The sequence below is a fragment of the Dama dama genome, chromosome 23 (assembly GCF_033118175.1).
Source record: "Dama dama isolate Ldn47 chromosome 23, ASM3311817v1, whole genome shotgun sequence".
NCBI classification, from domain to species: Eukaryota; Metazoa; Chordata; class Mammalia; order Artiodactyla; family Cervidae; genus Dama; species Dama dama.
The window spans coordinates 38,108,654-38,121,607 of record NC_083703.1 but is presented as its reverse complement, the minus strand read 5'-3'; the positions used below and the strand labels follow the sequence as shown (position 1 = coordinate 38,121,607).

General features: G+C 42.0%; 1 protein-coding gene across 1 annotated transcript in view; it reads right to left on the bottom strand.

Moving 5' to 3' along the window:
• PCSK2 (proprotein convertase subtilisin/kexin type 2) overlaps nucleotides 1-12,954 on the bottom strand; it is a 230,315-nt gene that overhangs the window by 198,094 nt on the left and 19,267 nt on the right. The window contains exon 2 of the mRNA XM_061126390.1: nucleotides 7,678-7,782. Within this exon, the coding sequence (XP_060982373.1) occupies nucleotides 7,678-7,782 (105 nt within the window). The remainder of the gene's footprint in view (nucleotides 1-7,677; nucleotides 7,783-12,954) is intronic.

Here is a 12,954-nt window from a genome sequence, read left to right as displayed (position 1 = left end):
TCCATTTCTGCCTCTGCTTGGGGACTTTCTCCCACATTCTGAGACTTGTGCATAGGATGTGCCAGGGGTTTAACATTCAGATCAGCTCAGAAACAAGAGACAACAGAAAGGCCAACTGTTTTTCTGGTGGGACAGCTCTGAAGCATGCCCATGAGACTGAGGCTCAGCTGTCTACAATGCAGACCTGCTGTAAACCTCACCCTCTGCTTCCTTTTGTCACTTCCCTCCATCAACTGACTCTTCCTCTTGTGCATCTGAGGATCAGCCTCCCAAATAAGTGACCCCCTTCCAGGTCCTTGTGCCAGGATTTGCTTTGTGCAGGAACGCAAACTAAGACAGCAGCCTTCAACAGACACGAGCCAACCTTAAGAACCATTAAGAAATTAAACTGAGAGGAGGCCCTGGAGAGATTCCCCTCTGGGCTCTTCTTCCTCAGACATCTGGCTCCTGCAGAAGTGTCATGAGCAGGATCTTGAAGGACTGTGTAAAGACTGTGTAAAGTGCTTTTTCCTCACTTACCTACACAAGGTCGCTGGCTGGCTGGCTGGTTGGGTGTGGAGAGGTATGAGCCCAAAAGCCTTCCTACTAGGTCTTGCTGTAGACATTCCCTTGCACTTGTGGTTCATTTTTTGTAAAGGAGCTTTGCTTTTGCTAAAAGTGTGTGTTTGCTACTTCAGGGTTCTCGAGGAGAGGAAACAAGGTACGTAGGAACAGGGAGGGAAAACCCGAGGAAAAAGGGAGAAATGATGCTAAATTTTTCTGTGCACTCATTGGGGAATGATTTGCCTCTTCAAAGTGGGCAGTGTGGTTCCTTTTATCATGATAGAAAATTGAGCTGATAACAGATCAAGAAAGGTCCAGGTCACTGAAGGGGTCCCATGGTTCAAGCGTTATTGAGACAATCCTTGAGGGATGGGTTTGGGGCTGGGTCTCATCCAGCTTTCACCAATAATAAAAAATATGTTTCCTGGGCCTCGTCTCACCTTCTCTATCTTCCTCTGGCATCAACTTCGTTTCAGTTCACCATGTCCCCAGTTTACTATTCTCTGCAGTAGACGTGCCAGAGGCACCCATGAATCCTGTTATCCCACTCAAGAGTGTCTCTTGGGAATTCCAGTTAATCTGTGTCTCCAAGGCCCCAGGAGTTAAAGGAATTTCAAACCTCACCACTGGCTAACTCTCTACTTGCATAACTTTATCAGTGGACCATGGGCTTCCCTGGTAGCTCAGCTGGTAAAGAATTCACCTGCAATACAGGAGACCCCGGTTTGATTCCTGGAGGAGGGATAGGCTACCCACTCCAGTATTCCTGGGCTTCCCTGGTGGCTCAGATGGTGAAGAATCCACCTGCAATGCAGGAGACCTGGGTTCGATCCCTGGGTTGGGAAGGTCCCCTGGAGGAGACATGGCAACCCACTACAGTATTCTTGCCTGGAGAATCCCCATAGACAGAGGAGCCTCACGGGCTAGAGTCCATAGGGTCACAAAGAGTCAGACAACCACATCCGTGGACCACAGAGCTCTTATAATCATGTATCCTGGATGGTCCTTTCCCTGAGAGAATCTCAATTCCAAATAGATTGCTCCCTTGCTGACCAAGAGACCTGAAACCAGGGTGGAAAAGATGGGGCCAATATTGGGGACCTGAGTCAGTTTTTGGCTTTCAAACTCGTGTGTGACTCAGGCACACACCCACCTCTTTGTTACCTTCATTTCAAGAAGGAATAACAACTGTTGGTCCAACTCATGTTCCAAGGAGATGAGAAGGTGAAGAGAAGCAGCCATGAAGGCCCTCTGGAATAAAAGCATGACAGCAATTCAAAATACTGTTGCACTTGCTGTACTATTTTTAATAAACTCACTGTGTCTGTGTTTCTAAATAAGTAAAATGATTAAATCTATCAGCTTTATTTCTTTCCCTAGAGAAGACATCCAGAAGAGAAACCAAGGAATTCCTATCCATTTCTTAGAGCAGGATCTCAGCACCACAAACCTCACCAATTTAGAGTCAAGTATGAAGATAAAAAACAACTTATTAAAAAAAGAAATGTACAAAATGGAAACAATTTTTCTAAGGTATAAAAATCAACCAACCAAACAAATCAACCTATTTTTTTTTGGAGGGGGGGTGGTTTATAAATTCTTTTTAAAAGGCACTAACATGATGGATTTTCTGTTTTCACCAGCCCCGCAGGCTGGGATGTTCTCAGGCGTCCCTGTGACATAAGGACAGAACACACCCACTGGGGGAAGGCTTGGTCAAAACCAAAATGAAAAGTGAGGGAAGGCATTTTTCTCCACGACATTTTCTATTTGAAAGCAGATTGTCCAGAAGATAATTGTGTTTTATTTGTCTCTTCTCCAACTTTTAATCCAAGTACAGTCAGCCTTCTGTATCCACCCTTGCAGAACCCATGGATACGGATGGCCAGCTTCTCGATGCCATTTACATGAGGGGCTTGAGCATCTGAAATTTGGTATCTGTGGGGGTCCAGGGACCAACTCCTAATGGAAACTGAGAGACAGTTGTGATCAAATAGTTACATTAATTAAAGGAAAGACACGAAACATACTAGTGGGTTGTCATGATCATTACAAATGACTGTGACTGATGCTAGGTATTTGAAAACGCTTGGAAGCTAAGAGCTTAGCGGTTATGACAAAATTTCATGTAACTTGTGGAGGAAGAAGGTAGATGAATTTCTTTGCTTGTTTGAATTGCTGAAGGACCCAAAGCACTTACAAGTCATTCCCAGTTTCTGTCATCCACCTGAGTTTCAGTTACCATAATGAATCCATTAAAAAAGCACTATCAATCACGGTATTATGAAGTCCCGCAAACAAAGAAAGCCTGATTCACTCATTATTTAGATTTTTACAAACAGATCACACCAGACATGTCCAGTTAGTTTTAAAGAACAGACAAAGTCCTCTTTTTTTTTAAGGTTGTATGGTCTATGAGATTTTTAAAGGACTACCCAGTGAAACTAACTTTTGTAGGTTTTTGGAGTGCACTAAAAACTCACAAATATGCTCTGAATAGATCCTTAAAGAACATAACTGACTCACTATGCGGTCATGTGCTGACACCTAAGGTCATAAGACGTGTCAACACTCTTGGATGAGGAAGAAGCTAGGAAGAAATAGCTCCCATGGAAAGAATGCAGAGGAAATATGTAATATTCTTTGAGACCAGAGGAAACAAGAAAAGGTTTCAGTGGACTGATAGGAGTTTCTGACTTGAAACAGGTTTAAAGAGAACCCCAAGGGATAATTGGATGGTCAAGTATCATTGCTGAGAAAAGGAAATAAATGTTTGAAATTCTTAAATCAAATATAACTTTCTCAACAAATGACATTCAGGTTATTTTTGTTGTTGTTGTTAAATTATCTGGCTTCCATATGACTAGTGGGAGTTTCTTATTGAGTAACGGAGTCTTTAAATTTTTGAACATATTTCATTTCAATGCTCTCTATGTCAGATGAGCAGATGTGAAGGACTGTGAAACAAATGTTTTAAATAAACCTATTTCCCAGCAGCTTTTCAAGTACTTGTTGAATGTATGGGGTTTGATATGTAGACTGTGGAACATAGTTTGGTTTGGCTTTAAGATTTGTTGATGCTGCTCTTAGCTAAAGTTTGACCAATGTCACAGAGGTTTTGAATGTGGATTATTTGCTCTTGACCTTGATGCTGAGAAGGAATTTTCAGTTTTCTTATTTCATTCTAGCTTTGGGTTTATTTATTGCATTTTCAAATTATTTTAGCTATTTGTACTTTCCAAACACATTGTTTTTGCTCCAGTGGTTACACTGTGACTTTGAACATGGTCAGGAACACAGAGGGACTTTGGAAATTCAAAGCTGGCTGTTCATGGGATTCTCAGTGACAAGACTTGAAAATGATGAAATGAAGTGGTTTCTTTCATCCACAATTAAGATTGTATTTAAAGGAGGCCCTGGAAAGACGGCAATAGTTCTGCTTCCTAATGGATACCCATTTTAGAATAGTAGTGAAAGCATAAGATGAGAAGAACAATATTATTTCATGGGTTAAAACCCTGAAGAAAAAATACTAACCATCCATCAATTCATCTGACAGTCATTTATTGAGCATCTACTGTGTACTCAGAATGGTACTATAGAAAGATACCCAGAAATAAAGACATAATTTTTGCTTTTTAGCATCTAAATGATGTTACACAGCATTATGCTAATCCTCTTAGCAGAAAGAAATGGAAAGACAAGGGAGCACCTTTAAAACAGTCTGCCTCAGAATATTTTTCTTAGCTGCTTCCTTCCATACTGATGAACAAATGTAAACATACTGAAAGTAGCACTGTGTTGGTGTGGACAAAAGCCCATGTTATCCTTTCTAGTCTTTTTCTTCTTTTCCTTTAACAAAAAATTTAGTAGTGAAATGAAGGACAAACATCCTTGAAATTTCTGATCTGGAGCCAAAACAAATCAGAAGTTTGGTCCTCTATCTTTGTCTTCTTTATTTCTTGGGTTGGTAGGAGAGCTTGGTGATTTCTTTGGCTAAAAATCTACTTAGGTAGATTGAGCCCTGAGAGCCTGTATAAGCTAAAACCATCCTGGGAATATGTGCACAGCTCCTCGGGCTCTGTATTTGCCTTAACAAACCCGAGAATAGCAAGTGAGGATGGCCAGGAAATATTGCAAGGATGGGGTAAGAAGGAAGCTGGGGCGGCAAACATGATTCAAGTTGATTGGTCTATGAGACAACATGTTTCAGAGAAAGATGAAATAACTTGGTCTTTTTTTCCCTTTCATTAAGCCCTTTTATTTCACCTGTGCCCCTTTTTCACTGAAATATCACCAAGTATTTTAAATAATCAAGCTTTTTTTCTTGGTGGGACTTTTTTTTTTTTTTTTTTGGTGTGGAAAAGCAATGAAATAGATATTTTGCTCTATTGTTCAAATAAGTATAACATTTTATTTCACTTATTTATTAACATTTTATGATTCCAATCATAGAATATTTATTCTTGCTTCTAAAACAGTCCTGGTAGGGAACTCAGGCCAGGGCCTTGCTTCTCCTCCATGTGGTAATTCAGGGACCCAAGCTTCCTCCATACTGTGACTCTGTCATTCTTTATTATTATTACTTACTTATTTTTTAATTGGAATATAGTTGCTAAAACAACTTGCTCTTAAGATCTTGATTCATGAAAAGTAACTTGCAACATCTGTGCAAGAGACAAAAACATCCTTTTCAGCTATCTGGTCCTTCCCCTCTCCTGTCTATTCTTCCAGTTTCTTCTCTTCCTGTACCTTGTTTGAATGTGTCTGGGAACCCGCAAATTGAGGTGTCCTAACTCAATGTATTTGTCTTTTGTTGAAGTCTGTAAGTCCACAGAACTCACAGCATCCTTATAATACAGCTGTTGTACTTTCCATTATGTTTTGGTATCAGCTGATGCCAAAACTAGGTAACCCCAAGAATGCCATGCACAAAAGACTCAGGCCTTAATCTAACATTTGGGAACAAGGCAATCATTACTAGCAGGGTTTTTTTTTTTTTTCATTTTGCAAACAGTGATGAGATTTTATGCTTTATTTCTTTTCCTAAAATGATTTCATTAATGACAGCAGCCCTGACATCTAACCTGGATGAGAAGGCAGGTAAAAGATACAGTAGATTTATGACCTTCAGTTTCACTGTTACTTTCTCTTGTTCTTTGTGGACAGGGCAGATAGATACCCCCAGCAGGCAGAGGCAAGTGGCTACCAGGACCCTTATAATGGGCAAAGGAGGGAGAATGGATGCTCCATTTGGATAAAATAGATACTACTTTGAGGAGAAAGACAAGTGACTGGAATCACCAATGCAGGATTTCCTTCTTTATTCCCCATCCCATCATATTGTCTTCTCTTTCAGAAATATCTCTGTATACTTCAAGAATCAGCATTTCAAAGATCGTTTCAAGTAAGTGCAAGAATAAAACAATCTTAACCTAATAGTCTCAAGGCATCTTTCTGAACCAAATGATGGCTTCTTAGTTTCACTGTTTCTTGGTTCTCTTTCCCGATCCAAACCTCTTAAGCATCACTTTCCTTCTCCCCCAGTTTCTTTTATGTGTTTCTCTCTGAATGATCTCAGGGCACTGTCTTCAATCATGGAAGAGGAGAAACACAAGGAACTTTTAAGAATTATATAAATAAAAGTAAATAATTGATCATAAAAGGTAAAACTGTGGGGCAGGCATGAAGCATTAGGAAAACCAGTGTCACTTGTACCAGGGTGGTCATGGTCCACTGGTACCTTTTCTGGGTACACAGGTGAGACAGGCAGGATTCCCTGCCCATGGGCTTCTCAAGGGCATCCCCAGACACCGAACTGGTACAGTCAAGGTCAAGGCTGTGATGACAGAAAAGAGCTTCTCTCTTAAGTAATGGTGCCAGCCTCTACAACAGACCTTTTAAAAATGCTTGGCCTGGGCTGACAGTACAGATATCTTTAAACCTACTGCAAAAGCAAAGATAAAGTGGATTCTCAAAGCAGTGTTTCCATTCTAGGGAATGTGGGATCCCCTGGGTTGAGGAGTTCCAGGAAAATTGCCTGTGGCATGTCAGCTGGTGATCGGCTGGGGGAGTCTGCTTTATCTGTATTCCTAATTAAAGTCCACATTCAGCGCAGTCACATGTTTCCATGAAAAGCCCCACCAGAATGATTCTAGATTCCACCAGCTCAAAAGGAGTCTCATATGTAAATGTCTAATTCAAATGTCTGCCCTCTTTACATCTGTGTTCCCCATGTCCTGGGCAAGAGGGCATGAAGCCTTCAGTGTACAGATAGCAAGCTTCCTGGATGATGACTTTCCCTCTTGGTGAGCTGTATACAAGAAATCAAAACCTCCCAGTTGAATGAGTGTGGGGCAAGCAGAAGGGGTTAGAAGAAAGGGGGTTCAACGATGCCCAAAGTTTCTAGTCTGAGAAAACAGGAAGTGGGAACACTGGAGAAAGATGATTATGGACAGGATGATGAGTTTGGTTGTAAGAAAATTGGATTTAAATTTCTAGGGAGGGGAAGGGAGTAGAAATTGAGACCTAGAGTCCAAGAGAAGGTAAAGATTGGAGTTCAGAGTGGGAGTCCTGAGCATCAGGAAGACAGGGGGCCTGGGTGACATAGATCAGAAAGTGCCGTGATGGGCAGACGGGCAGAGGAGGCTGTGGACTCAGTCATGTGTGGACAGGAGAAGCCAGCTGTCTCCTGCAAGCTGATGGCACTGGCCCTCTCATGTTCCCATTCACCACATGGGGCATGGCAGTCTCCTCAGGGCATGTGGATTCACCAGGAGAAACCTCCCATAAAACGACTCATTAAACTGCTGGTGTCTTCCCATCCATCAGAGGCCAAAGCATGTCCCCGGGCAACCCGAAATCCTCACACAAGAAAGCAGGAGGAAAGGCCAGAAAAGGGGTGGTATCCCTGTTTACTCCCCTTCTTTGGCCTCTCGAGGGTAAAATTATTATGTGTAAGACAGGAGCAGAGTCCCCAGGACCACTGTGCAAAGGATCCATGTGGATGATTGCAACACACCCACTGAATGCCTTTACTCCACAGTCCTGGCCCCCACCCCACCCTTGCACACTCCCTCCACAGGCTCATCTGTGGCTGCAGAGGTTAGAAGGCAGGTTTCTAGGAAGACTCACCCTGGGGTCTCTCTCCAGCTGCTGCTGATGTTGTAGGCTGCGTCTTCTCTTGGCCTTGGCCAGGCCATTGTGATAAAAATGGTACAGGCCTTCAGTGAAGGGGAGCTGCAAAGAGTCAGACAGACACAGGCAAGGTTAGCTTCTGGGGGTGCCCCTGGACAGGGATGCCAGAGCCAGGGTACATGCTGGGGCTCCTGGGATGGGACTCCACATGTGACCCTCTGGTTCCCTGTCACTGTTCTCCCCATCTCCTTACTTTTCTGATGTAATATGTTCACCTCCCTTCTCCCCCAAACCCATTCTTTCCTCCACTACTGTAGTTTTCATCTATCATTTCATCTTCTCTTCTCATCCATAAAGACTTCCCTTTATATTCATCCCCACACCAGCTTCTTTAGTCTCTTCTCTTAGGTATCATAAGAAAAGGAAACTGCAGACCATTAGCCATTAAAATGGATCCCATGTAGACCATCCCCAGCTCCCTGCATTGTGCCTGTATGAATCTTTGATTCCAAATCTATGAACATAATAAAGTAGTTGTTTTATTAACAGATTCACAGACTTGGAGAACAAATTCAAGCTCCCAGAGGGGAAGGATGGGAGGAAGTTAGGGATGGACATGTACACAGTGCCATATTTAAAATGGATAACCAACAAGGACCTACTATTGTATAGCACAGGGAGCTCTGCTCAATGTTATGTGACAGCCTGGATGGGAGGAAGTTTGAGGGAGAATGGACACATGTAAATGTGTGGCCAAGTCCCTTTGCTGTCCACCTGAAACTACCACCTGCTGTCATTGGCTATCAGTTCAGTTCAGTTCAGTTCAGTTGCTCAGTCGTGTCTGACTCTGCGATCCCATGGACTGCAGCACGCCAGGCCTCCCTGTCCATCACCAACTCCCAGAGTTTACTCAAACTCATGTCCATTGAGTTGGTGATGCCGTCCAACCATCTCATCCTCTATTGTCCCCTTCTCCTCCTGCCTCCAATCTTTCCCAACATCAGGGTCTTTTCAAATAAGTCAGCTCTTCGCATCAGGTGGCCAAAGTACCGGAGTTTCAGCTTCAACATCAGTCCTTCCAATGAACAACCAGGACTGATCTTTAGGATGGATTGGTTGGATTCCTTGCAGTCCGAGGGACTCTCAAGAGTCTTCTCCAACACCACAGTTCAAAAGCATCAATTCTTTGGCGCTTAGATTTCTTTATAGCCCGACTCTCATATCCATACATGACTATAGGAAAAACCATAGCCTTGACCAGACGGACCTTTGTTGGCAAAGTAATGTCTCTGCTTTTTAATATGCTGTCTAGGTTGGTCATAACTTTTCTTCCAAGAAGTAAGCATCTTTTAATTTCATGGCTGCAGTCACCATCTGTAGTGATTTTGGAGCCCCCAAAAATAAAGTCAGCCACTGTTTCTCCATCTATTTGCCATGAAGTGATGGGACTGGATGCCATGATCTTAGTTTTCTGAATGTTGAGCTTTAAACCAACTTTTTCACTTTCATCAGGAGATTCTTTAGTTCTTCTTCACTTTCTGCCATAAGGGTGGTGTCATCTGTATATCTGAAGTTATTGATATTTCTCCCACCAATCTTGATTCCAGCTTGTGCTTCTTCCAGCCCAACGTTTCTCATGATGTACTCTGCGTATAAGTTAAATAAGCAGGGTGACAATATACAGCTTTGACATACCCCTTTTCCTATTTGGAACCAGTCTGTTGTTCCATGTCCAGTTCTAACTGTTACTTCCTGACCTGCATATAGATTTCTCAAGAGGCAGGTCAAGTGGTCTGGTATTCCCATCTCTTTAAGAATTTTCCACAGTTTATTGTGATCCACACAGTCAAAGGCTTTGGCATAGTCAATAAAGCAGAAATAGATGTTTTTCTGGAACTCTCTTGCTTTTTTGATGATCCAGCAGATGTTGGCAATTTGATCTCTGGTTCCTCTGCCTTTTCTAAAACCAGCTTGAACATCTGGAATTTCATGGTTCATGTATTGTTGAAGCCTGGCTTGGAGAATTTTGAGCATTACTTTACTAGCATGTGAGATGAGTGCAGTTGTGTGGTAATCATCGGCTATACTCCATTATTAAATAAAAAGTTAAAAAAATAGTTGTTGCTTTATACTAATAAGTTTGGGGTTGGTTTGTTACTCAGCAACGGAAAACAGGAACAAATGGGTAGCTGGAAAAAAAAATTTATTCCTTCCATTTTTAGAACTGTGCAGATTTGAAACTCTACAATAGTATTGGCTCTGTCTGTCAGTTGGTGACACCAGCCTGGAGCAGCCCAGATAAGGGCCCTCAAGGGATGTTCCTGGCACTGGAGGAGGGGACCTGAGGCCAGGGAAGCAGATACTGGATGAACTTCAAGGGCACAGTAAGTTTGGCTAGGGGTCGGGTGTGTGAATGAAAATTTTTTAGAACACTGTGGCATTTGTGATTTAGTTTCTGTTCATTAAAATCACCTTCTTCAGGACAAATTAAACATAAATATTTCACATGCATCTTTCCAGGCTCAGTGGTTCTTGAGTGTTTTCTCTACTTAACCCTGCTGAGGTACTCAGGGAAATGTTAAGATTTATCAAAAAGGAAGAGGGGAGATGGAGAAGGAAAAAAAAATTTAAGCGTGCTCATCTTTTGCTCTCTAAAGACTTGAGCCTGTGACCACAGTCAGACGGTAAAAACTTGGGAGTTTTATTTCCTATCCTGGAGGGCATGAAGAATCTGTGAACTTTTAACAAGAAAGGAAATTTGGGGTTATCAAGCACCATTGAGCTTTGGATAGACATTGTTCTGGCTCTGTTTTACTGATTTTTTTTTTTTAATTAAATTTGAATAGAGGCAAATGGGAAACTCTTTCTTACAGTAGAATTCCAATTAACAAAAGTAGAAGTAATGAAAGGAAACTGAATATCACCATTTGGAAGCACCATGAATAATTATGATGGTAGACGCAGACGCAGAGAATGGATTTGTGGACACAGCCAGTGGTAGGGGAGGGGGGGATGAACTGAGAGAGGAGCACTGACACATATATACACTACCATGTGTAAAACAGTAGTTAGTGGGAAGCTGCTATTTAGTACAGGGAGCTCGGCTCAGTTGCTCTGTGATGACCTAGAGGCGTGGGATGGCGGGACTGGGGGAAGAAGGCTCACGAGGGAGGGGATATGTGTATACTTACAGCTGATTCATGTTGCTGTGCAGCAGGAACTAACACAACATTGTAAAGCAGTTATACTTCATTAAAAGCAAAAAACAAACAATTGTGGCTGACCAGTGTCACCAAAGGATGCTAAAATTAGTGGGTGACATCTAATGATTAACAAAGAGAAAAAATACCTTTGTGGTGGAGAAATCTGGCAGAGACCCCCTCAACCAAGTGATCTAAGTTAATCTCATCATGGATGAAACACATCAAAATCACGTGCCTCCTGATACGATACACTGAGAAGGAGACATCACTTATATGATTTTCTTGCCAAAAAAGGTAATCTGTGTTCAGTCAGAGGAAGCGTCAGGCAAACCCTTAGCTGGCTACTACCCTTCCAAATCTTCAAGTTCATGAAAGTCAAATCAGGACAGTAGAAATTTTCGAAACTGGAGGAGACTAACGAGACAGGGCAACAAAATCAATTCCTATCTTGGATTGGGTCCTGAATCAGAAATAAGGACATTAGTGGAACAACTGGAATAATGTGAACCAAATCTGTAGATTAATTACCAGTGTTGTAGCAATGTTTTTCCTGGCTTTGATAACTGTCCTATGGTTTTGTCCTATGTTGACTTTGGAAAAGCTGGATAAGGGGTATATGGGAAATTTGTGCTATTTAAAAAAGAGTAATTTTTATTGTGGTAAAATATACATAATATAAAACTTTTTATTTTAAAGTATTCAGTGCACAGTTTAGCAACACTAAGTATCTCTCCACTGTTGTGTAACCCTCACTACTATTGATACCCAGAGCTCTTTCCATCCTGCACATTGAATTCTACATTCATTAAATGATAACCCCTCATATCTTCTCCCCCAGGTCCTGGCTGCCACCATCCTACTCTCTGTCTCTAAGAATTCACTACTCTAGGTATCTCATGTAAGTGGAATCATACAATATTTGTCCTTTTCTGGCTGACTTATTTCACTCAGCTGAATAGCTTCAAGGTTCACCTGTGTGAAGCATTGTCAGAATTCCCTTCCCCTTTTTTCTGGCTGAATAATATTCCATTGCTTGTATGTACCACATTGTGTTCATTCATCCACCAGCTGATGGACACCTTCCACCTCTTTGCTATTGTGAATCATGCTACTGTGAACATGGGTGTACTTGTGTGCAATTTTTGTACAATTTTTAAGTCTAAAATTATCCCCAAATTGAAAGTGTTTATAACATAAAAATATTTTTCTAAAATTACATTTGGATGGCCTTAAGAGGGTCATATGTTTAAAAAGTCCAAGCTGGAGGTCCCATCACTTCCCGTTATCACATCCTGAAGTCCTTTCATGTGATTATAACTGAAGGCAGTTGAGTGGCACCCTGGCTTGGTCTAACTGCCTCGTTTTATAGAAAAAGACACTGTGGCTTATGGAGGAGCAGGATTTTCTAGTTGAGAGGGAGACTTTAAAGGAAATCCTTGGTCTCCAGACTGTTGCTCCAAACCCTCCCCACCATGCAGCTTTCACTGCAGTCTCTTGCTATGTACGTCCCATCCCCTTGGTAACCAGCGCTATGAATTCAAGAGATTGCAGGCTGGACTTCCTGACAAAGATGAGCATGACTCAAGGACAGCCAAGCTGGTGAGTGACCTCTGCTGTGTCCTGGGGACCCATGACCCCAGATTCTTTGATTAGAAGCACTGTCATGGCTATAGAAGACATGGAGTTACTAATACTTGGTCTCATAGAGCTGATATTGGAAACTTGGGCAATATACAGGTAAATCGACTGATCACAGACTAAACAGAAGGTTAACCTGCAGGCATTGGCTATTTTTCTAAGCCCTTTTTGCCTCTTGTCTTTGGAGTGTAGACCCCAAATCCACAGGCCTCTGAGTCTCTGAGAAGTGTCCTTTTGAGGAGATTATGAGCAAGCTTGAGCCTATGTCAGGCAGGGAAAGACAGATGCTGTGTCCATTTCAGTAGTGCATGGTACCTGCTGTCCACAGAGACCTCAGTGCATTTCTCCATTTCTTAAGTAGAATGCTGATCTTCCAGATAGAAATGACAAATTAAAAGCAATCTCTTAAGTCCTCAAACCTTCACTTGTTTCC